This window comes from Tinamus guttatus, unplaced genomic scaffold, assembly GCF_059628265.1.
Source record: "Tinamus guttatus ecotype Peru unplaced genomic scaffold, ASM5962826v1 Tinamus_guttatus_pri_ptg000133l, whole genome shotgun sequence".
NCBI classification, from domain to species: domain Eukaryota; kingdom Metazoa; phylum Chordata; class Aves; order Tinamiformes; family Tinamidae; genus Tinamus; species Tinamus guttatus.
In genome coordinates, this window is record NW_028288667.1 from 3,075,015 (window position 1) to 3,100,823 (window position 25,809).

General features: G+C 37.7%; 1 protein-coding gene across 2 annotated transcripts; it reads left to right on the top strand.

Moving 5' to 3' along the window:
• Positions 1-10,076: 10,076 nt before the first annotated feature.
• SPOPL (speckle type BTB/POZ protein like) lies at positions 10,077-25,561 on the top strand. 2 transcript variants are annotated; one of them, XM_010227761.2, is made up of 10 exons: positions 10,077-10,208; positions 10,368-10,489; positions 10,749-10,900; positions 13,283-13,410; positions 17,941-18,118; positions 18,212-18,267; positions 19,961-20,083; positions 20,954-21,096; positions 21,183-21,236; positions 23,192-25,561. In XM_010227761.2, the coding sequence occupies exons 1-10, from the start codon at positions 10,131-10,133 to the stop codon at positions 23,334-23,336; spliced, it is 1,179 nt and encodes a 392-aa protein (XP_010226063.1). In that variant the 5' UTR covers positions 10,077-10,130; the 3' UTR covers positions 23,337-25,561. The 2 variants fall into 2 exon arrangements, with proteins under 2 accessions (XP_010226063.1, XP_088377930.1); XM_088521804.1 differs by lacking the exon at positions 23,192-25,561 and adding an exon at positions 21,528-21,772.
• Positions 25,562-25,809: the final 248 nt, after the last annotated feature.

Genomic DNA, 25,809 nt, shown 5'->3' on the forward strand with positions numbered 1-25,809 from the left:
TCAAAGACATGGGACATTACTCACTTCACAGTTTGAGAATTTGACCTTTGTTTTAGTGAATAAAATGAGTTTCTTTTCCATGATCTTTATTCAGAGGTTAAAGATGAGTGAAGTGATTTTTAAGTGGGCTTCCTGTGAATGATAGATGACTGGGAGAGATTTTTGATTGTTTTTAGTGGAAATGTCTAGTGTTCCTTCATTTCATTCCCTGTATTTAGCAATGAAAAGGATGGGTTTTGTGAACCCAAGCTGGCAATTCAGGTTCTTTTTGCAAATGTTTAATACAAATGTATTTTAGATCTCTGCTCACTTAGCTGTGATCAGTATTAATTAAAGCTCAAGTTTGATACAGACTCCTACTGTACGATGGCTTTAGAATAGACACTGCTTGCCCTTTAGTTAGTGGTGCTCTAGCAGCTGAGTCCTGAACATTCCATGTTGTTTGCAGCTGCTTCCGCCCAAGTGATATCTTTTCCTCATGTTAAATTGCACCCTAAGTTCCCAAGTAGGCCAAAGAGGAACTGTCAATTGACGGGTAATTTACTTTTTCTTCCTATGGAGTAGTAAGTTAAGTGTGTTCGAGGGACAACGCAGCCGCGTCACCCCTGTGGGCAGGACAGCTCTGCAGCACTTGGGAAACTTGCGAAGTTCACGGGGTGGGAACCCCTTGTTGTTGCACCTGCCTGTGCTGCCCTGGAGAGGAGCACAGCTTGAACTTGGGAGCCAGGCCTTTTCTTGTCCTGCTTCCTGCCTCATCCTGCTTATCCCCTTTGGAAAAGCTCATCACCAGCTGAAGACTTGCAAAATAAGTTCATGTGTAGGTTTAAGAACAGGAATGAAGGGAATATGGGGACAAATGACTTCCACTTGGTTTATTTCAAATGGGCTGTTTTGTAGTATATTAAATGTCTGGGGAGCTGGTTAGAGTTGGGTTTCTCTGAAAGGGTTTGAGGTCCTGTATACCAGCAGTTGCTCCTCAAACAGCTGGAATTACAGGTAGATGCAGAGCTCTCTCGTTCCGGAGTGAAGAACTGTTGGTATAACTTGCTCATCCAGTGTCATCATTTCTAGCTCTCTGTTCCATTTTGACTCCTTCTTGGGAAATCTACTTTTCCCAGCAGTTAGATTTTCCAGGCTTTCACTGTCCCTATCAGTTTCAAATTGATGATGAGGAACAATTCAGTGTCGCTTGTAGCTTGTGTACGATGGTCATTTTCAAGAGAACTTTCAGTTGAAGTAAAAATTACTGCTTTAAGTTAAAAAAACTTTTTTTTTCTCTCTTTTAGATGTTATGATACTGACACGATAATTCATATTAAGTAGCTCTAAGAATTCTTTAGAGCAGAATTTTTTTTAACTGTCTTATCACAACTTGGCTCTGCATTACTTAATCTGCAAGCAATACCTGAGTAACAAAAGAGCATCCTTTGATAGCAGCTTTCTTAATCTTAAAACAAATTGATTCCTTGGTAACTGAGTATATTTTCAGAGTAGTATGTTTGTTATGGAAATTCTTAAGGATAAATAAGTAGAACTGTTTTATAATTAATTTAGTGAGCAAATGCTTACTACAATTTACCTCAGTTTCTAGGATGGAGCAAAATATAGTGGTTACATTAAGGTGCTTTACATATTTTTCTTTTTATGAGCATAGGATGTGCTGGTTATTGATTTGGCATGTCAAACTGATACTGGCATATCAAATTGAATACCTGCTCTTGTAACAGAGGCCAAAATGCAACCATTTCAACTAATAATCTGTGGCACATAAGAAGTTAATTGCAGTAATTACTTGCACACAATTAGACCTATACCTATCTTTAGGTATCTTCATGCACTTGACTTGAATCATGCTATTGCGGTTCTAGAAATATTACCCTAGAACTAAATTGTCTGAAATCTCTAGGTAGCTTTTTTTTGGGGGGGGGGGCAATTTTAGGTTATAGTCAGTACAGTAATACGTTACATTAGAAGCAGGTGCATCCTTAAGTCTGCCCCTGCATTTGTCATATGGTTCCAGAGGAACAGAACTGATGGAACTTGGTTTTGATTATTTTCAGTCTTCCTGTGGAGCTATCAAAGTAGGTTTTGTGTTACCTATGTGCAAACTTCTAAAGTTAAGAATGATTGTGTTGAAATATGTATGATGCAGTTCATCAGAAACTAAAAATATTCTCTTATGTCTCAGAAAACTGCCAAATATATATTGGGTGCATAGTTGACCTGAGGAAAAAGAACAAATTTTTGTGTTAAGCGAAGAAATCTTGAACTTGAGTTTATGCTCCTTTTCATGAGACTTCTACTTCTCTGGTTCCTGCATTGTTCCTTGTGAAAGGTGCTTCTAAAAACAAAGTTACTCTTAAAACAAAAACAACCCAGGAGTGATATAAGTAGGAGTAGGAGGAAAGCTACGTAGGCAAAAGCAGACTCAGATTTTGGTGGGTGAAAAACAGTCTGTAGAGCTATATGCTATGATTGGTTAATTAAGATCAAGCAGGATAGACTTTTATTCTACAGTTCTTAATTCTCAATATTGTTTTACAGACCAGGCATCATTTCAAATTTAAACCAAAGTCATGTATGGAAATTTGTCATATCCTGCAACTATTGTGAGATTGTTTTCTCTGATTGGTAAGAGGAAAATATGCATCAAAGTTGTCAAGTATATTTTATTTGGTTTGCTGATAAATTACAGGATGAAAATCTTCACAGAAGTTTTTTGGACTCAATGCAAAGAATTGCTTCATCACTTAGTTTTAACTCTTCTTGATTTCCTGATAAATTTTTTTCCTGATAATAATTTTATGTATATATCACTAATATCAGAAAAAAAAAGTGTACATATATATATATATATATATTTTCCTCCTGAAAATAGTTTCTGTAGTTGCACTTTAGGGCTTATACTGCGCAATGTGCAATGAACTTGCCTCCCTGGGGTGGTTTGCAGGGGTTGTCTGATGTGGATGTTCCGTTTTGCAAGCATTTGTACTGCACCACGGGTGCTGCACTTGAGACAGGTTGGGGGCTGCTCTCACTCTGTCTCGTTGGCCACCTCTAAAGCTGAAACAAATCTGGCTACCTGCTGTAGCTGAAGGCTTTGTAGGACCAGCTGTTCCAGAACAAGAAGCAGCCAAGGAGGGATTTTTGGCTCACTCAGTTTTAGATGTTCTTGGCTTTTGTGGCTTCTGATCTGCAGTGTGCTTTCTGCAAAGGTGACTTCAGCTACTAAGGCAGTTGCTTGCAGTACTAGCTTACAGTATAGAGCTTTATGGGAGATATTACCAGCAAGAGCCTTCAAAGACAGCTGAAACTGCTTATAAAAAATGTGCGGTTTGGCCTCATACAGCTTATTCTTTTTATCAGCCCTGCTGCTTTTGCCAAACTAAAGTCTGCTTAGCCATTCCCAGCCTATCTAGACCACCACAGCTAGGCCTTCACCAGCCTGTTTGTGCTCTTTGCTCTATGGGTGTTTCCAGACTTCAGTAAAATTATCTGTCTGCAGAGGGAGGGAACCAATGGCATGAGAAAACTGTTCTGGAAATAAACAATGGACAAACATTATCTTATTTAGCAAATTTTAAGATTCTTTCCACCTTCACAACTGGGACATTTTAGAGGACTTCCCCCCCCCCAGCTGTTTAAAATATGGTCTTAAACTTCAATGCGAGACCTTAAGGAGTTTGCATGGTTTTTTTTTTTCCTCTTGAGTGAGTGAGAAGGTGATATCATTCCCTTCCTTTCCCTTCGGATACGGTCTCGTATGCGGCAGTTGCAAAACCAGCAGAGCTTAGTGTTATAATGAAAGCAAGAAGTAGTTACTGCTAGTTAGCTGTTCTTGTGAGGCATCACAATTCTGTAGGAAGTGACAGGCTTTTTTTTTTTTTTTTTTTTTTTTTTAAAAAACCTACATTTTAATAAATAAGCTTTTGTGTGTGTGTGCAAAAGCAGGTGGTTTGAACCTTACTACTTGGTCGCTTCAGTCCCTTATTTTAAAAGGTTAGAACTTCTGTGTTCACTTAGCTAGCTTGTCTGTAAAGAGTTTTTTTTGACTATGTGCTCTAGGGAGGAGAAGTACCAGGAACTCCCAAACATTTGTATTTGTTTTTTTTGTGGAAAATGGGTCTTAAATCATTTTGGAATTATTAAATCCAGAAGTATAAACAAATCAAGTAATATCTGCATGTTTTTAAAACAGAATGCTCTACATTATCTTTGAACTTCAGAAATGGGTTTCTAGGTTAAGGACTTCTAGGTTTTTTCCCCTTTTAGCCCTTTTTTCCCCTTTTTAGCCCTTTGTATGTGTCAACCTGTTTAGCCACAGTCTGAGGCAGCAAATTCTGTGTCCTGATGGCTTCCATCAGATGTTTGTATTGCTGTGGCTTTCAAAGCTTTCTACTTCATATTCATCTATGGCAAGTAATGTGCAGCTCTTCCTTTAGGCCTACCTGTCTTTCCTGGGTTTTCTCCTAGTCAACTGATCTGGATGGACTTTAATATCCAGCCCTTTGGAATTAATTCAGTTTCAACGGTGTTTGACTGGTGGTGCTGGCATCAAGTGTAGTTTGAGTCCCTGACACAATTGACTTTTGTCACTGGAAAGTTTCACGTTCACTTCTTTCCTCAGTTTCGCAGCATACAAATACCAGTTGTGTTTTGCACAGTGACTTTCTTTGTGACTCTTTTGGTAAGAGGCATGGAGTAGGTTTTAGATAAACTGTACCTCTTCTAAAACTTTCTGTGCAAGCGCAGCTGTGTGCAAGCTTGCCTTCTGTTTGCTCTGATAGGTAACAAAGAAACAAATTAATGAGCTTCGTCCCCCACCGCAGGTACACCCCCAAAATCCAGTAACGTTTTAGTGTTTGGCTGCTGAAGCTTAGCTGTTACCCTTTAGGTGTGAATTTTCAGGGTAACAGCAGCTACTTGAAAAGGAAGTTGGCAAGGGCTAGTGTTGCACTGCTGTTGTGCTGTGTAACTTGTTTGTAGCAAACTGAAACACCTGTCCACTTCGACCCCTGCTTTTCAGAAATCCTGTGAAAAAAAATAAATTCTGCCTAGAATCCAGTTTACTGTAAATCTGGTGGAAAAGGGCAGCTGTTGCTAGAATTTTTTTTTAACTTAACCTTCTGTCTCTTAATGTGCATATTTCTGTTTTATATGCCCGCCTCCACTCCCCCCCCCCCCCCAAAAAAAAAAAAAAAAAAGTCAAGGTCAGCATTTCAAATTGATGAACTCCTGGTTGTGGGTAACTTAAAGTATCTGAAGAATATTTTTCTTCCTTTAAGTTTCATATGTCGATGGTTTGTTATAGCAAGAGTAATGGAGTGAAGCTAAGCAGGACGTATGATCGTTTTGGCTGTATACCAAGAAAAAAAATCCAGCAGCAATAGATTATTAGAATAGAAAAGTTTCCCAAGAGGAACAGTGGTGGGAAATACCCATCTTCTGGGTTCCATTAAACTAGACTGGGCAATGAAATTGGAACATTCTGTAAGAAATAATCTTGCATTACATCTCCAGGGAAATGGACTGGATGACTCCTCCAGGGAATGTCTTAGATTATCTAATAAAGAGCTCTTTCCATTCCTGTGTTGGAGAACAATAATGCAAGGCTAATGCTGAGGGGTGTGTTTTTATTACTATTATTAATAACTTGGATCTGGTTAAACCAGACAGTTACTGTTCTGATAGGCATTGGGTTTTCCTTCAGCAGAGATAAGTCTTAGAAAAATAAAATTAAATTTAAAAGTAGGTAAGAAAATCCAGAGGAAAAGGTTTTCATTTTTTTTAGATTTTTTTACAATTGTTTTATATTTTTTTCAAGTAGTGTTGACTATCCAGTCCTAGCCTGAAGTGAGGTAAGCTATACCTAGCTAATTCTGAGCTGCTAGCTGCAGTGTTAGCAGTTGCAGCTTTAATGCCTCCTTCCCAAGAAGTTGCAACTTCTGCAGTTGCCCAGTTTTGCCTTGCAGGAGTTCTGTCAGAAGCACCTTGGGGACACCCGTGTGGCCCCGGTGCCTCAGCTGCAGCTCCCTGCTGTGTGCCCCGTGTCCGTGCTGGCATGCACAGCTGCTGGCTTGGGGACGGCAGGGCTCCGTGCAGATCCCTGCAGAGCTACGGAGGCGATGGGCAGTGCGGAGCTGGCCTGGGTATGGGCACTATCGCTGGGGTGACCCAGCTGAGCAGTTCTCTGGGTACGTAGTGTGTGCATATATACACACAGTGTGTGTATGCGTGCGTTATGTATGTGTACATACGTGCTATATTATAGCTGTCCAGTCCCTAAGGATAAAGGGACACAGCTGTCTTTGCTTTTTACCTTGAGATATCTGTCTGTTGGGCCAAACCCTTTTGTCTTTATAAACTGGTGTTGCTTAAACTGTGTGACTCAACAGCAACCCTGTAGCAAAAACACTTTAAAACACCTCTCATCGGACTTGCTAGTTTCATGCAGTTCGCTTGTTTCCCCTGTCCTTAGCTCCATAGCTGTGCTCACCAAAGATCTGATAGACTCTGATCCTTAAAGCAATTCAGTACAATTTGCCTCCTTGGGAAATTAAAAATAAATAAACCCTAATAAAAGTGTATATGCACTGCTAATAGTTTAATTAGAGAAAATGTAAAATATTTTTGAGCCTTAGTTGTTCTTCACTCCTTTGAAGTAGGTTAAAGTAAACAAATACTCAGAAAGGAGATAAAATCATCACTTACAGCTTTGTGACATTCAGTATAGTATATCAATTTACTTAAAATGAACTGAAAACCAGAACACCCCACACCAACCATAAACGTCATGTATAGCTGGGTTGGAGAGGGATATCCTAGTACCCGAAATCCAAGGCAGGTGTTGTTACTACCTGCCACTGCTACTTGCCCTATCTTTGGTCTGTAATTTCCAGCTGCTCTTTTTAGTCACAAATTTCATGTTTCAATAGCAAGTGCTTTGTCTATCTCTCTGCCTTATTAATTTGGCAGCCTAGATGTTGAAGCCTCAGCAGTGTCTGAGGAGCTACGTGACATGCTGTTTCTCAAACCACTCCATTGACTTCCATTTTTATAAAGCCAGGAGCTTCTTTTGTCCCCATCCATTAAATCTTGCCTTCGTGTTTCCCATGGAGGTAAATTCAAGATTCTTCTGATGGTCAGAGACTTCGTACTTTTAACTGAAGAAGACTTTTACCTGGCCAACTGGCCCCACAGACTGGTTTGTTAAGCCAGGTCCAGGCAGGCAGGACTCTCTGAAAGCTCTTGGCGTTAGCACGTGATAATGTCCTAGCTGCTCTGGCGCTTTGTTCCTCACCGTGTGCAGGGGAGTAAGTGCAGGCACAAGCATGAACACTGTTCCTCTCCGGGTAAGTTGTTTCATCCTTCAGATAACAGGCTTCTCTCCCTGCACTTTATTGATTTAATTCCACCCAGTCGTTCGCTAACTGATTTTTGTGAACTGCAGCTCCAGCTGTTCCCAAGCATTTGATCTGCCAGGCTGCAGTGAGGCGCTGGTACTTGAAAACCTTTCTGTCTGAGCTGATCAATGATTCATAAGCAGATTCTTCCAAGTAGTATTTCATCTTTTCCCCAAAGTGTAGTACGTAGAGCAAGTGGTGAGCACTCGCATGCACTTGCTTCTCACCTGCACTTTAATTTTTCCTCGCGTGTTCCACTTTTCCTGGTAACCATCTGCATTATCCAGTCCTTATTAAGCCAACTAAGTAAGAGGAAGGTAAACAGTGTTTCTAAATTGTTTCCCTGCTTTTCTGTGACAGTCTTCTGCCATGTATTAGCATCCTATATTCTGTTTGTCCATAATCCACTTTTCAGTTTTTTTGTTGCTTTCTTTCTTTTCCATATGCCTGGATGCATAATAATAATAAGTGTTCCTCAGCTCAGGCTCCTGGTGTGATATCAAGCCATTCAAAATTCTTGCTTTCCCCCAGCTTTTTCAACCTAAAAATCTGACTGGCTTAGTAAATCCATGCCAGAGAAAAATGAGCTACAAATCTGTTTCTCAAAGATTATCAGAGGTCAGGAAAATCAATTGTCTGCTCCTAATGCTGTAATGAGAAACTTTATAAAAAGCTGAAACTATTGAGAGTGATTTGAAAAATGTACTTGCATTCGTGGCTTATTTCAGATCCTCTAAAAATATTAAAAGCCTCATGACAGATCAAAGCACTCTGAAGTGCCAATACCTGTGTGTAAGCTGTAGGTAACAGGTCCAGGCACGAAGCAACTGTGTCATTACTGACCATAAAATAAGTTGCAGTCGACCACCTTTGCTTACACGTAAATTGTCATTTTGGATTAATCTAGTGAGACAGGAGGTGGTAGATAACTGTCCACAGCTGGCATGAGGTTACTGGACCCTTCCTAAAGATGGTTCCAGAGAGCAGTTATTTTGGCCTCCTTCATTTTGGAGTGACTCTGGTCTACGGCTCCTTCGGGATCACCAGGCTGCTTCTAGGAGTTTGCTGATCTTGGGGACCAAGAGAATCGAGGAAGGAACAGGTTAGAAATGAAGCGATGCTACCTGTCTCCAGGAGTGACAGGATGAAATATAGCACGTGTTTTTGGTATTGGAGTAAACAGGTTCATTAAAGCTTCATCAAGCTAAACTGTTTCTGGATAATGGTTCCGTAGAAAATCTGTCTTATGTTTAGGTTATAGTTTCAGCTGTTACCACTGAACATGATTAGCTTGTAAAAATCATGCCAACATAAGGATGAATATCTGCTGTATGACAGAGGGATATTCACACTTAGCCTTCCTTGAATTTTTACTTACTGGTTTTGTGCAGGGATTTGAAACAAAGTAATACAGCTTTTGCAATACATGGAATTATTTTAAAAAAAATCTTAGGGTAAGTTCCTTTATGTTAAATTATTTATGTGAAATTTATTATGACTTTGTTACCTGTTATCATCTATGAAAAAGGCTAATTAAGTTCTGCAGATTGCTATACAGAGGCATAAATTGCATTCAGAAAGAAAAGCCCATGTGTTATAGGAGATAACTGAAATGTATTTCTGATGGATTGAATATATCAGTGATCAGGATCTTGCAGGAGATCCATTGGGTGCTTCCTCATCTAATGTAAAAACTGAGAAGTAGCCTTCTTTAAGGCTCCATACCTTCATGATTCAGAGTGATCCGTATGTCATCTGTCATTAACTTGTGAGGTATCGGAAAGGCAGATGAAAAAGCACCACTGAGGGTCATAGTGATTATCAGGATTGGTCTTTCAGTAGGAATAATTTTGTTCAAGTTTGAGCTACCTTTAGTCTTGCAGTGTGTTCTCAGCAATGTTTACATAAAACCTTGTTTGTGAGTACTGCCTATCCCTAAAGGAAAAGTCCCAGTGTGATTAGTGCAATCAAAGTGCTTTCAGAAGTACAATTAATGTTCTTTTATCACAAACAAAAATACCTATATGTTCAAGGACTCCCATATTTGAGCAAGGTCATGGTCTTCTGATCTTGTTTTAGTGAGAGCAGGATATGTTTAAGGAAACTTTATGTATTGAGAGAGGAAAAAAATACAATGCAACTGTGAAAAATATATGAAGTACTAATTACTATAAAGCTTAATTTCTTATCTTTCCTCCAGAAATCCCAGAATTATTTGAACTTCAGCTCCCAGAAGGCTAGGTGGTGCCTCAGAACTGAATTATGTCTCCATGGACTGCTAATGCATTGTTGCTAACATCTTAGTCTCCGAAGGTCCTAGGCACCCTTGAAAACAAACAAAAAGATCTTGAAAAAAGTCATAGCATGCCAAGATTGTTCAAAGTAATAAGAGACAAAGGAAGTGTTCAACTAATGCCATTAGTGTTACTGATGTCACTGAATGATGCGTAGGCATTTGCTTTAATGAAGTATTGCATGAGGATTCAGCCTGTGGTTTGAGAAAAGTGGTTATTAATGACTCTGACACCTAGCTTGTCTAAACAAGCCTCCTTGCAACGTTAGTATTCCGAGGCATGATTTAATAAAGAGAAATCTGAGTATCCTGCTATAGGTATTTTTTTCTCCTGTGCTTAAAAAGAATGACAAAAAAAATGAATTACTTTTTTTAGGAAAATTACTGAAGTTTGGATTGCTGTCTTGATACGCTAAACCTTGCAATAAGTGGCAATGTCCAGGGTCCCCACCCCACCTCCTCCTGGAGAGATGTCCAGTGGACCTGTGGCTGAAAGCTGGTGTTATACACAGGTAACTTGCATGAATTCTAGTGCCTTTGCTTGCTTGTCATAGTATTGAAAAGAATTTTCTGTAACACTTAGAGTTGGGCTGACAATCTAACAAGTTCTCACAGGTAATGCTTGACAAGTAGGTTGAATTTTATTGAAGTTTTCTGCATCTCTCTTTCAGGTTAAAGTAGTAAAGTTTTCCTACATGTGGACCATTAATAACTTCAGTTTTTGCCGAGAAGAAATGGGTGAAGTTTTAAAGAGTTCTACCTTTTCATCAGGGCCAAATGACAAAATGAAGTGGTAAGATCTTTATTTTGGTAACTGCCTTTTTTTTTTCTTCTTCGGGGGGTGTTTTTTGGCTGAGTTGTGAAGTAAAATCGTGAATAAATTTTAAAAGATGAGGCTATTTCTTGAAGCCTTATTATAGTGAAGAATTACAGTTTCAACAGTCATAGAGGAACATTCATTTTGGTAGCTTGTATTATCATATCTTATAAAAATATTTCAAAATTTATTCTGTGTGCAATTTTTAAATGTATGATTTCTTAATTTCTTTCAGGTGTCTGAGAGTGAACCCAAAGGGATTAGATGATGAAAGCAAAGACTACCTATCATTATATTTGCTTTTAGTCAGTTGTCCAAAAAGTGAAGTCAGAGCAAAATTCAAATTTTCCCTGCTGAATGCTAAAAGAGAAGAAACAAAAGCAATGGGTAAGGGAAACCTGAGCATAGTGTAGTGCCTGCAGCTTTGTAAGAAAAGTAATGTTGAAATCTCATTCAAGTGAGAACAAAGCCTAGTACTGAGGGAAGCTTTAATGCGTCTGTTTTAAAAGTCCTTATAGAAGCTTAATTAGAAAAAATCTTATTAATGTTTCACACGCTTCTGATCAGTGACCTAATTTCACTACGTTAAATTAGAAAAACACAAGTAGATTCTGTGGGGCACTAAGGAGCAGTTGAACATCGGAACAGTTTATAGTCTGCTTGTCAAATGCAGGCTAAAATGCAATGCTGAATTATGGCATCTCCATTTTCATCTGAGAATCTGTTTTTACCTCAACAGTTTAATGCTGGTCTGTGGTGAGTTTGTGCTCTTCTGTACATGAAGAATCTGCCTGCGTTTCTTCCTTCCTCCTCTCTGCACTTAGGAGATCTTGCAGGATTTGCAAGATCTGGTAAAAGTTCAGAGTCTTTTGGAAAATCTGTAGTTCTCCACTACCTGTGCCTAAAGTCTGGCGAGGTGGGGGGTTTGTTCTGTTTTCTGGAGTAACTCTGATTTTCAGTCTGTGTTTTTCCTTTTCTTTCTCTTCATATTGGGTCTCAATTTTGATTCAAGATGAGCTTTCTATGCTATCTTCTCCTTATATACCTCAGCCCTCCTGTAGTCTTTAAAGAAAATCCACAAAGCAGAGTGTAAGTCTAAATACCATAAGTGTCTCCCTCTACCTCTTCCCCCGAACAAACAAAAATAAGGCCACCCAGAATCTTCAAAAATGGCTGGTGTTATTTTTCTTTCCTGGGAATTCCTCTGCTTCCGTGCTCTGCTTTGGTAGCTTGTTTGCTGTTCTGAGGCTGGGGTTGGTTTGATTGCTAGTTGTGCTGTGTGTGCAAGATGTGATAAGGTGGCAGGGATAGAAAGACCTCCCACGTTTTCAGTTCCTGCCTTGTTTGTCATTGTATTCATAAAATGTAATCAAAGCTGGTAGGAGATAATTTGCTTCGTCTATTTCTGGTGGAAAACTGTGTTGAATTTCACTTCTCCAGCACTGGAATTGAAAACTATTCATTTTGTATAGCACAATATGTTACGTGGTTGAGACTCTGTGATGCCACCAGGTGAACAGTAGGAAGGAAATTGGACTTTGCTGATATTTCTGGAACTTTTAGGAGAAATGCTTTTCAAACTGATTCTGCCATGAAAAATATTTCATAATAAACTTCTGACTTAAAGTTTTCAATTGCTCTCTTACCGATAAAACAAAATCATGATGTATTTCTTGACCTGCTTTTCTGGAATTGAAGAAAAGCCCTGTCTTGGAGGGCTGTTACTTCTAAAGTAATGCCAGAGCCTCAGAAAAAATATTTGCGCTTGTTTCCTTTTAGACAGTTTTCCTAAGTATGATTGTGTCATATGTAGAATGAAACACGTATGATTACAAAATTGTCTCCAGATAGGCCATTTCCCATGTATTGGAATAAAATAAAAATATGCAATGCTCTTCCTTGTGATTCAGCTTACGGACCAAAATGTAGTGGATGTGCCATGTAAAGTAACATTCAGCTTACATAATTTTTAATGTTTAACTGCTCAGAACAGAGCTTGAGGAGTGGCTGGTTATTGAGTTCATCCTGTTAATTCTCTAAAGGGAGCTACCTTGAGCCCGTGTTCTCAACATGACCCTGGGAATCCTTTGTAAGGCCGTGAACTTTAGAACGGGGAAAATAGTTGTGTGGTCGTAGCAAATCCGATAGATATTGAAAGTATTGCAAGAAAGGACTAGGAACAAACTAAAGCATATATATGACCAGAGAAATAGGTTAAGTTAGTTGAAACAATTTATTTCTGTTTTACCTTTCTAATGTTTTTTGTACCTGTTAGTTCCAGCCAATGAAACAGGGCCTTCCTTTTAAGGCAGGAGTCAGAGCAGAATATTACAACTGCACAAATCTCAGAAAGTACTTGTGATGAGAAGTTCACTGAAATGGTAGTTTCTTGTGAACAGTTTCTGTTTTTACACATTGGTATTCTAAAAAACTTATTGACATTTTTCTCTTTCTGGATAATGCCTCAAGATAACATCTAAAGAGGTGGGGTGGCCGAATTGCAAATTGTACTCTATTAGGATCTACTGAGTCTTTTATAAAATGATACTATTATGACTTAAAAATAGTATGTAATCGGTGGTGGGTTTCCTAAAAATGGAAAAACACTATCTGAATATAAGTTGACTTATTAGTGAATTAAGACCTGGGCATTCTTAGTACATATTCTTTAGATGTTATTGCTCCTTTTTTTTTTTTTTTTTTTTTTTTTTTTTTTTTTTGTATTTAGCTTCCTTTGTACATAATCGTTTTTTTCTCTTTTTTTATCAGAAAGCCAAAGAGCATATAGATTTGTGCAAGGCAAAGACTGGGGTTTTAAAAAATTTATTCGAAGAGATTTTTTACTAGATGAAACTAATGGTCTATTACCAGATGATAAGCTTACGTTATTTTGTGAGGTGAGTATGAGATTAAGTGGTAAGTTTTTTTTAAATAAAGTATTATCTGGTCTAATATAGATGTTCGTTGATTGAGAACACTAAAGTATGATAAAAGTTATGTTTTTTGTAAGCCATAAGTATAGAAAAGTACAAGTTTACTTGCTGTCTGTGTTATACTTTGTTTCTTTTTTGATAAGTGCGCATGAAAGTGCAAAACAAGTATGAGTTTATGACTTGTAAACTGGTGGGTTTCTCCATGAATCAGGATTGCATTAGAATCATCTGTGAAGTTATTTATGCCAAAGGTATCATACAATATTATTTGTATAGACAGCATGTACTGAAGCTGCTTTTATTGCCCTGGGAAGAAATTGCCCTGGGAAACATAGGATCCTTCAGTGCATAAGTAAAAGGAAGTTGTTGACCTGTTGGTTTGTATTGATTCTTCCTGAAAATTTTTAACAATATTACTGCAATATAGCTTGTTTTTCAGATAAATTAAACAGTTTTTAATTTGTGCACCTTTCTTAATTTTGTAACTCAGTAATATTATGAATTTTACTTCTAAACCCATTTTTATAGCTGTATTTCAAAGTGAACTATTGTAAAATATTCCTTTAATGGCATTATATTTGAGACCTCCCTTTTTCTGTACTAATCATTACAGTTTGTCTTCTGAACAGATGCAAGTTTTTCTATAGGGGGACTGGTTAATGCCGAGAACTAATATTGAGAACTGTTCAATAAATTTCACTTCATGGAGTATTATGGGTTACTTTAATGTGTTTTGTTGGCAGCATGAATTGTCATATTAAATTTCAGTAAAACACAATAAGTTAAAAATGGAAACCAGAGGAAGATGCAATATAAGTACAGTGTATGTTAAATATACATTGGCAGGTTTTGACTGCTGCCATGGAGTGATTAGTGGCTTACCAGGATGATAGATGCTTTAACTGCTAAGAAGTTTCCTTTGATCTCTGTATTTACAGGAAATGTGTAAAATTGTCTTGGCAAGATTACAACTTAATTATATGTCATTATGCTGTGTAGGAAGAATAATTGAAATGTGGCCCCTGAGACTAGAAGGTGCAAATGTATAGTGCTTTTATTTCCACTCAGGCAAATTCCAGTAGCTGCGTGATAAAATTGTTATGAATGCAATTATTTGGGTGGTAAAATTAGATGCAAAAAGTGTGTTATGGTTCTGCAAAAATGCTCATGAGTATTTTACTTTTTGGTTTTATCCCTTTTTTGAATAGATGGATGTAAATAGCCCTTTGAAATACTGTTTAGTTTTGGAAGTGTGTAGCTTTTTTTAGCTTTAAAGATAGTGTGTACCAATTTGAACATATGCTGACTTTTCCACAGAGAAATATTTAAATTCCAGTGCCAATCTTTGAAAAAAAAACTGTTTCCCTAAATAATTTCTTGATATTTTAAATCTGAGTGGCTTATGTGAAGTTTGAGCTACCCTGACTATAAATGTAGAAGGAGGTACAGCATTTAGTTGCGCATGTTAAAATAACTTACTTCAAACTAAAACAAAAGGATTATCTACCATTTTTTTTTTTTTTTTTTTTAAAACTCCTTTATTCTGATCTGCTCTTCTGGCTATTAAGCTGTCATTAGAAGTAACAGATTTTCTTTGGAAGAAATTGTTTGATCCTTCTTAAATTTGTCTCTGAGCACTGATTTCTGTAATTGTTTTATTATATGCTAGTTTGAAAAGTGACTTACGACTTTAAAAACTGCCATAGATATTTCTTGAAACAATATTGGCATGCCTAGCAGGTATGTAGGAAAGGTCACAGCTGGTAAGCTGTGCTGGTGGGTCTCCTTCTGCCCTCTTGGGCTGCAGAAGGATATTTATTCTTCTTAGGTAGTACATGCAAAGATGCTTCTTCTGCATTGCAGAATGTACTTAAGATCAGTTGGATGTGACCTTGGATTGGAAATTGAGGGGTTAGATTAAATGCTTTGCAAAGTCAAGGGTTCCCACTAACAAGTGACCTATTAAGTGCAACTTTTTAAAATTTTTATTAAGCAAACTGATCCCTAATCCCAGTTGCCCCTTTGCACGTAACTTTAAATTACCAACATCTTCCAAATATTTCCATTTGCTAATAGAATTGTAAATTTTTTTGTAGGGACATTTTTTTTCCAACTTGTGTTGAGTTAGTAGTCTAGAGTATTGCTTACAGTATCTTTTGCTGTTATAGTAGCGCAGGCTCAAATCCAAGAAAATGGTATGTGTTATTATTGTTAAAGTCATGTCTTGTACGTACCTTTATGCAGGAGGATAAATGAGGTAAACAGGATTTGTTCACCTAAAGTATTCATGCAGTGCAAAGTCATGTCCAGGATAGTTTCCTAAGAAGCCAAGTAAGTAAGACCTTGCAGAGCACCTGGGAATCCTGGCTAGATTGCTACTTTTTTTGAGCTAAATGGTTCACTACTGGGTTTTAACCTCTGCCACATTCTTGAGTGGTTTTATGAGCAATGCACTGAGGTGCCTAAAACAAGGATTTGGTATTAAGTGTTAAAAAATGACTGGCTCCTTTATAATAAGGAGAGTTTTCAGTAGCTCCGTGGCATTAGCCTTATTGGATTTCAGCCTGTTTTAAATAAGTGATTCATTTAATTTAAAAAAGATGAATGAATTTTTTTTAGCATCCCATCTGGACAAGCGAGATATGAAATATCAGATCCTTGTAAATGTTTGTAGTTAGGATCTTTAAAAGTTGTTATTACCTAGATAGCTAGGTAAGACAATACACCTTTGTAGGGAATGTGAATCACTCAGCTTGCGTCTTGAAAGGATGGCTCAAAGAAAACTTTTCTGGGTTTTGCAGCCATCAATATCTATTAGAAATTTCTCTAAAATAGTGGAAGCTTGGAACACCCACGATCAGCTAAGTAAATATGAAGGATGCATGAATTATCTAGGCACTGTCTATAGTTAAAGAAAGACGATTCTGCACAGGGAAGCTGCAGTGGGAGCTTAACTTTAACTGAGGTTTCTGGAGAAGCAGAACTCTCCCCATTGACAGGAGCTGGCTTGGCTGAGCCGCGGGTCAGTCTGTGTGTACACCCCGAAATCACTTTGCTTAGGCAAAAACCGTGCAGTTGGATGGCCAGGCCCATAGATCTTCCAGTGTAATAAATGTACAGCCTCAATGTGGAAAAAAAAAAACTCTGCAGTGCTTTGGGATAGGTCTTTTTGTTGTTGTTTGTATTTTTTCTTTCCAAAGGTGAGAGAGGATAAGGAAAGTTCTCGTAGTCACAAAGTGCTATGGGATGAAACACAGAATTAGCCAATGATTCAAATCCCCAAGCTGCTGTCTTAGCTGGATCATCATCCTCTTCCGATCTGGCGTTTGGCTTGCTCTGTTCTCGCTTGTGGTGAAACGTAGCTCTGCTATTTTTGCTTTATGCCAGATTCTGTGGCTCTGGAAATCCAACAAGGGATGCTCTCAACAGTTTCGGTATTTTCTCCTAATGTATAATCCTGATTGCTGTTTTTGGGAGGTGCAGTAATCAAGATCTTATAGTTCTTCTTTAGAAAGCTTTTATTCTCAGCCTTGTGCTCTCAGACAACAAAAATAAAACCTGCTGAGCTCTTCTGTTTCCTCAACAGACTAATTAAAACTATGTGTACAGTTATCTAAAAAAAGCAAGCAAGAATGTCACTCTCCTGTTCACTTATTCTTGTTATATGGAAGAATTGAACATGGGGATTAATGCAGTATATTCACTTCAGATCTACATCATTCACAGTGTACTAGTTTTTGTAAAATTACTTATTGTGAATTTACATCTCCTTATTAAAGTAACCTACCTATTATGTTTTATACTCCAATGGCTTGCATTTCTTAAAGATGGGCTTTTATCCTAGTTGGAAGCAATCGCTTGTGATCTCTGCTTGATCTGGACAAAACAAAAACGGAATGATGAAAGAGCAATGTTGCTTACATTTAGTTTGCGTTGTCATAATAGGGTTTAAATGTGACCTTGTACTAGAGCTAGGAATAACTTACTATCTGAAATGTAGATCACCTCCGATGAAACTTTTGTCTGTGTTTTTGTATGTTTCTGATGCTCTGCTTAGAACTCTTTCATATGTTTTACTTAATGTGTGAAAGCATTGAACTGTTTGTCTGTGAAATAGCATTAACTTTTATTTAAGGATCTTGTTGGTATCAAGAACCGTATCTGTCCTTGATTTTACTTACTTGGGCTTTTGTATTATGTGGCTTGTAGTATTGTGCTCTTGTCTTTGGGTTGGATAGTTATGAAACATTAGACTCTAAAATGTTATTTGCTCTGTTTTTTAAAGGATTTCTCTTGGTTTCTAAAAATATAGAATTTAATTATGTGTTTTTGTTGTTTTTCAAATCACTTGTTTAGGCTTGTGGGCTAATGCCAGAAACATCCCTGTTTTTGCTTTGCTTAGGAAATGTTGAACTTCTAGCCATAGGTGCTGTAATTTGATTATTTTTTGGCATTCAGTTATGAAGGAGTTGTCTTGCTGTGATTTTCTGTTAGGTAAGCGTGGTCCAAGACTCAGTAAATATATCAGGACAGTCTAATACAAACACTTTGAAGGTACCTGAATGTCGACTAGCAGAAGATTTAGGGAATCTCTGGGAAACAACAAGATTTACAGATTGCAGTTTTTATGTAGGAGGACAAGAATTCAAAGCTCATAAATCTGTCCTTGCAGGTACTTTCTACTTTTGTATTGCTATTTTTTGTTATTAAAACTGCTAAAAGTTTGAAATTTGATTATATTTAATATTTACTTCTCTTGCTACAGCACGTTCTCCAGTTTTTAATGCAATGTTTGAGCATGAAATGGAGGAAAGCAAAAAGGTAAGTGTTACTGAAAACTTAACATGTAAATATTCACCCTGGGTGAGAAGGGAGAAAAGTTGCAAAAAGCTGGTGTGTTGTAAACTGATAAAGGTGAGTACTGTCTCATGGGGAATGAGGGGAGCTACTGTGTCCTGAACTCTCTTCCGGTGAGCTGTTTGGGAATTTACTCATCCTCATTGCTCTGACTGGGGAAAAAAATCTGGAGGATTGATGGAGGATTGAGAACTTTCTGCCTGTTATTGCAGGAAGTTCTTTCTGCCCTAGATCGGTTATCCTAACATGCTCCATCTATCCCTTTTTACTTTAGTTTCACCACCTGTGTTAAGCCAATTAATTTCTACTTGGCTGTTGCTATACTTATGTTTAAAAAAAATATGGTAACTAGGACACAAAAAGCAAGCTACACTGAATTGTAACTCAGGTTCTCAAGTACTCCTTTTCTTTCATAGTTTCTGCAAACACTTGACCTGTAGGAATGCTCTGGATGGATAGTTATTTAATCAGCCCAGAGAGCTGCTTCTCCTTTTGCATGCTTGATATTCCCCATAGAACCGTTCATGTCTTTCATGAAAAATAACTTCTGAAATTGGTTGTAGGCAGAATCCATGACTGTGAGTGAAAGCAAAGGGACTGGTCAGCTCAAAGGACTGTAATAGATACTCATTGCTTGGAGCCTTGCTGGTTTCAGTGATGCCACTTGTGTGAATTAATTCATCAGATGAGTGTGTGGCTCTGATGCTCCTGAGTTGTTTTCAGAGGTGGAATTTTTCCTCTCTGTCCTTCCTTCATCTGAAAACATTCCCTGGCAGAATCAGAATATTAGAGGCACTAACTTGGGATTTCTGGAATTAAAGAAACCCAGACATGTCTTTTGTTCCTCAGCAGCCTCACCTGCTCAGGTAAAGGTCCCAGCACCTTCAGAAAGGTGCCAGGCTGGTGGCCTTCGTGGTGGCCATAAATCTCCTCCTAAACACTGTGCTGCTGTGCCTGGTTCAGTGACTAGGGAAGTGGTACGTGGATGTCTGTGCTGGATGGCCTGTGATGACTTTTTTTGGAGTGTGATGCTGGCTTCTGCATCATCTTTGAATCAGTGCCTGCTGCTTTACTTGTCCTTGAGTACAGTGTTAGGGCATGGAGGCAAATATGCAAGACTAGAGTTTATTAGGAAGACCTACAGCTATATTATATCGTTGGAAAATGTTTCTTTGCTTTCTAGAATTCAGTGATAAAACATAGCCTGTGTTGGCTCAATTTACATTGAGCCAAAAATGTCTCACTTTGTTCTGTGTGGTGCTCTGGCTTCCAGTATTTCAAACACACCACTGTTGGCTTGGAAACTCAGCAGGATTGTTAAATATTCCTGAACTCTGCCTTGATGTATAGATAGATATGTGGGATGTGTGTGTATCTGTGTTTACTGCCTGTGCCATAGATTCCGCGTAGAGCCAGACACTGCTAGAAGAAAATGTGTAGGTTAGTTCTTGTTGCCTAAGCTTTTTTTCCAACTAATTACTACTTCACTTAGTGACTCAAAGTTTGATTACTTTCTGCTTGATATTGTTGAATGTTAGCTTAAATTCATAAGGATGATCTCACATGGTGGAAAATGAAAAGTAGTATGCGCACAGGTGGTATTTGATGCTTTCTCTTTATTGCTAAATTATATTTTTTTGTGATTATTCTTTACCAGAATCGTGTAGAAATAAATGATGTTGACCCTGAGGTTTTTAAAGAAATGATGAGATTCATTTATACAGGAAAAGCACCAAACCTTGAAAAAATGGCTGACAATTTGTTGGCAGCTGCAGACAAAGTGAGTAATTAATTTCTAAATTCTCAAAATTGCTGTTTGTTTATAGAACATTCTTCTAAAAAAAAAAAAAATCCGACTGGTGTTTATTTTGAGGACTCATCTGAACTGCACAATGGTGGGGGAAGTATAGACATTTTTAGTGGTAAAAAATCTTTCTATCAATCTTTTAGACCACAACATTACTACTATTGTATTTAATACCATTTTTTTTTGAAATTGAGTACCAGTAATATAGCTTGAAAAGCTTGCTGAGCAACTATGCCCTTAAAATATCAGTGGTGAAACTATTCTTATCATAAGATGATTCCTATCACAACGACGTAGGTCATTTCAGTAGCTTATTTCAAGAAATGGTTAAATGTGTGCTTTTTATTGGGGATCGGGGGGTGGGCAACATTTAATGTTTTTTTCTTTTGAGTCTCCTGATTTGCCACTATCCTCTCTTTGGTGACTTACCACTTGTGTTCTTTTCATATTTTATTGCAGCATTAATTTTCCAAAACTGATTGTATTTTGACAATTTTCAACACACTCAAGTGGAAAGGAGATATGCTGTTATTTATGCTGGCTTTTTTTAGGGTGTAAGGGGAGGGAGTAAAAGAATCAAAATTATTATTTTTTTTTTCCATTAAAAGTTCTCCCAGTAACACACTTGATCAGTTTCTGTCTACCCTAATGTATGTTTTATCATCTGAGAATTTTTAGATACAGTGTATTGTATTTTGAATCACCTGTTTGGAAGCACAATGGTTCTAAGCTTGACAAGCACTGGATGTTTTCACGACTGGAACTGTCTTTAATACTGTCCATAGATAATGGTAGAAGGAATAAGTTTGAGGACTGATTAGTGTAGCTTTTTTCTTTTGGCAGTATGCACTGGAACGGCTGAAGGTCATGTGTGAGGAAGCCCTGTGTAGTAACCTCTCAGTAGAAAATGTTGCTGACATTCTCATCCTCGCAGATTTGCACAGCGCTGAACAGTTAAAAGCACAAGCAATAGATTTTATTAACAGGCAAGTAACACAGTGAGACTGTAAATGTATTTGCTGGCTGTGCTCTGCATACCATCTTAATATTTGCACTGTTCTCTCCATTACAGGTGCAGTGTTCTGAGACAACTTGGGTGTAAAGATGGGAAAAACTGGAATAGCAAGTAAGTCTCCCCACCTCACTGCCTTATCTACAAACACTATAAATAGATTACAGATCCTAAGAAGTGTTACCTTGAAGAAGTGTTACTGATTCCAGAGTATTAAGGCAAGTAAAATTCAGCAGATACTTCCCTAGTTGTGATTGTGACTTTGCCTTTAGATGATATGAGGAGTTACCCGCCTTCTGGTGTGAGATAATGGAAGCTAGTTTTGTTCTCCGCCTGAGGACATACCAATGCTGTGAGGAGGCAGCAGCAGGCTTTATAAAGGAAGCTATTCTCTTCACTGATCAGGTTTGTGCTTGATGAAGTGGCAACCCAAGTATGGTTCCAAGTTGCTAAGATCAATCCGAGTCTGCAGTATTGCCAAAGAGAAGGGGGCAGTTGCGCTCTTCACCTGTGGTGACATGTTCCTGCACCTACCCACATGCCAGCACTGACACTCTTGTGGCCACACAACTAGTCAGGCAGGTCCCTCTCATCTGGCTGCCTGGGTAAGTGCTAATGCTGCTACTAGAAATAGGTGAGAATATGTGGCTGAGACTAGACTGAGGACAAAACTGCCTGCGCTGGCTGCAGCATGTGCTAAGAACAGCTGGCATGACTCTTGCAATGGGAGACACCAGCTGAAACGTAGGAAAAGGGTGCCAGAGTATTTGCTGCTTGCCATTAATATCTCCAGAAAAGTTAAAATCTGTGTGATATCAGGTGCTTTAAAATATTCCAAGTATGATTTCTAACCCCTCTGAGGTCTTGACAGGCCAAATTAATGACCATGCATTGAAAAGAAAGTATGGTGGTAGAAAAATACTAAAACATCATTTAAAAAAAAAAAAAAAGTGGTAGTACTTAGAATGTAGACTAGCCAATGCATTCCTCTTCAAATAATTTGGAGTTGACTTTTGTTTTAGATAATTGGAAATACAATAAACCAGAGAAATTTTTAAGTGCTTTAGCTGACACAATTTGAGAGGATCTGTTTTAACCTGGCTTAATCCTGGCAACAAGGGAGTTGCAACTTTGGACTCTTTCTCAACGCTCTTACCTTTGCTTACTTGTATTATAAGATTAAGAGCTTCTGTTAGAAATCTGGGAAAGGTTTTTAAGAGATCAGAGATCATATAGTCTAGGGATCAACTGCTACCTTGTAGGTTTGACTGTTCTATATTTACTTTTTGTGTAAGAATATGAGAGGGAGAGACAGAAAATGTATCATTTTACCTCCTGGATATTGGTGTGATACACAGCTGAAATCTGTTGCTTTTATATCAGTTAAAATATTTAATGGTTCACATCCAGTGAAGCTATTGAGATGTTCTGAATGATCTTGTGGGTCATGGTCTTATACTGAAGCAAGAGCAAATGTCCCCAAAGGATCCTTCACTGATACTCCCTGAACCTTTGCCCTTCAGGGAGAGGTTCTGCGGTGCCTTCAGAGCTTCATAGCCTTCATCGCTTTCTAGAACTCATACTAAAGCATTTTTTTCTGCAGATTCAGCTGATTTATCTTGTCATCCTTCCTTCTCCCCCAGACTGAACATGGTGGTGTTCTTAACAAAATCTGTGTGGATGCAGATTGTCATGTTTTCCTTTGGTTTTTCTCTTAGTATCCTCCATTTTCTTCTGGTTTTCTTGAAATCATCTTTTCTAGTCCCCACTTTCCACGAAGGTGGTAGTCTTGTGTAGTGTCCAGAATTGAACTCCATTCTGCAGCTGAGGTTTGCTGGTGTCAAGAAGAAGAGAATAAGTGCATAATGTCCTACATATGATGATGATAATATAACAAAAAAAGATTTGCCACTTTTTCCAATGGCACCATCTTACTGGCATTTAAAAACATGTTGTCTTTCGTATTGCTCAGCTGCTGTTCTGCAGTCGTTCTGCCTTGCCTGCTCTTCTCCAGCTTGTGCATTTGATTTATGAAGTTGTGTGACTATTCTTAATGCTTCTGTTTTCAGCCAAGCTACAGACATAATGGAAACAGCAGGCTGGAAGTCCATGATCCACTCTCACCCTCACTTAGTAGCGGAGGCCTTTCGTGCACTAGCATCTGCACAGTGTCCACAGTTTGGCATTCCACGCAAACGGCTAAAACAGTCATGAAATCTTCCATGAACTTTTAAAGACTGAATTGACTCTACTCCTCCATGTCCAGAGGTGTTTTCACAAACCATAACAAGAATTTTTGTTATCCTTGTCCACAGAACAGAAGCTGAAAAAGCCTATTGTTTGCTTTTCAGATGGATAATTTATGGTTTAATCCTCAGCTTTAAATTAGACTGATTAATTCACTGAAAGGCCTTAAATTATCTTCAATGACTCTCTAGTCCATATAGTCTAATGTACCTTGATTTTATTTTTTTTAATTATTTTTTTAATGTGCCTTGTCTTTTTGACTAGGCTCTGCAGGATTGCACTAGCTCCATAATGCAGTAAAGTTGATAACTGAAGATTTAATTTTTGAAAGGGATCTTCCATTATTTTCAAAAAAGACTTATAGTTTGGTCCTGTGCTAACTGGAAGGTTTTAACTAGCCTCTCGATGAAAGCACTTGAACTGGAGGTTCATAGTGTTTCCTACACAAGTGCTAAATATAGGGAGAGCCTGTTTACCTTCAGAGAATGCCTACAGGCTATTTATGGCAATATACTGCTTTGAACATAATTTATTTTTCATTGTGGGGGCAAATATGCAATGGTTTGGCCCAGAAGTGTATTTTCATTACAGTTTGTAATGCTTATTGTGCGTGTGTCAAAGCTGTCCAAACGGTGAAGAGAAACACAGAATAAACCTCTTGCTTGTGTTTCTTTATGGTCCATCACTAGTTTACATTCAATGCAGAAGTGAACAAGAAGTGTTCAATGTGAAGATGTAATAGTATCCTAGATGGAAGAAAATATATCCCACATGTATGGTTCCATAGACAAGTAAAGGATGCATAGAATGACCAAATGTAAATTGAAGACATGGGCCAAATGGATTCTGAATATGCACTTTTAATGTGTAACTTTTGTATGTTGTGTGGTACATATATATTTTGCTTTTGATGAATTAATGAGGTACAGGTAATTGTGGCTTAACTTTTTTAGATACATTTGAAGAAGCCCACAGCCACATGGGATTTAGTTTTGTTATAGCAAAAAGGAAAGGCATGTCTTTTAAGACTCAGCCGAAGGTGACTGTTGTGAGCTTTCATATTTAAGTAACTGAATATTTTTGCCTTTTTGAGAAAGACATGTGAATGGTAAGAACTTCGGAAGAGGGATTTTTTTCTCATTTTGATATGTATGGCTTCCACTGACATCTAAGGAAGTTCCCTACAAATCAAGAGGGATATTTCCCTGAAATGTCAGATGATATTTGCAAGCGAAGTCTTGCTCAATCTCGCATTTCAGTTATTGTACTAGCATTGTGGATGGTATTGAAATTCTGCATAATGTGAAAAGGACGAAACATTTGTAAACTGCTTGTCATGGGCCAGTTCTTTATTATATGAATCTTAGCTTTAATACCAACATCCTCAGTGTTTGATAGCTTTGTTTACGACTGGGAGAAAAAGTCTGCAGTAGTGCACACTCTAAATGTTTCCTGAGTTATTTCATTGAGTTTACTGTAATGGTGATAATACGCTATGTTTCTTCTTTGGGAAGACTTGGGTTTAACAGTGGGGAATGGGAGGAAATCTCACCTAATTTATAAACATATTTGGATAAAGATGTTTACTTTGCCTATTTAAAAAAAATATATATGGGGAGAAGAGAGTTGGCATCTCATTGACTATCTTGAAATCTCTCTCCATCCTCACTTTGTTAAGATTCATCTGAATTACTCCTCATGACGTTTTTAGAGGAAAGAGAATATAGTTTTATACTTTGACATCTGGTCGTCCATTAGCAAAGGCAGATTGGAAAAAATGCCCACTCCAATTTCTAAGAATAAAATAACCTCTAAATACGTTTTCTTATGTTCTAACTAAATCATTATGGATAAAGTGTGAAATCGGAAACTTTAATAGTACATAAGGCATCAAATTATATATTTACAGAGATTTATCCTTTTATCAATTTTTAAATATTTATCTAAAATAAGGTCTCATAAACATTCTTCATAATAAGATATAAAGGTAATTGTTCCCTCCAAAATAGTGGTGTTTTTGCTGCACTGTGTAATACATTAGTACTATGTATCCTCATACCCATCACTGTTGAATCTTGCGGCGCTAACCTATGAAGTGACTTGAATATTTAATACTGTAATAATTGTCCAGTTCAGCTTGTTCTAAAGTAACATACAGTAATCTAATGGAAAGCTTAAGGATTTTATGAAGACTTTTTTTTTTAGACGCTTAAATAGCACACTTTGTACCAAAAATGTCAAACACTGTGCTGTAATATTATCTACATTGTAGAGTGTCCACTTCTCAAGTCAGGCAGCGTGTACCATACATTACACTAACAGAAAATCATGATAATTGATCTGTTTAGATTTGGATTTATTTATTATGTATAGTTTTAAGTTTTGTCAGCTCTTAAGAAAAAGGTAAAACAGTTGCTGTATTCTTGAGTGCACTAATTAT

Bases quoted from the DNA above. Each gene is read 5' to 3' on its own strand.
- SPOPL (XM_010227761.2), top strand. From the start codon at position 10,131: ATGTCCAGGGTCCCCACCCCACCTCCTCCTGGAGAGATGTCCAGTGGA. The intron at 10,901-13,282 runs GTAAGGGAAACC...TTTTTTTATCAG, and splicing joins AGAAGAAACAAAAGCAATGG to AAAGCCAAAGAGCATATAGA. The intron at 18,119-18,211 runs GTACTTTCTACT...CTCTTGCTACAG, and splicing joins TCATAAATCTGTCCTTGCAG to CACGTTCTCCAGTTTTTAAT.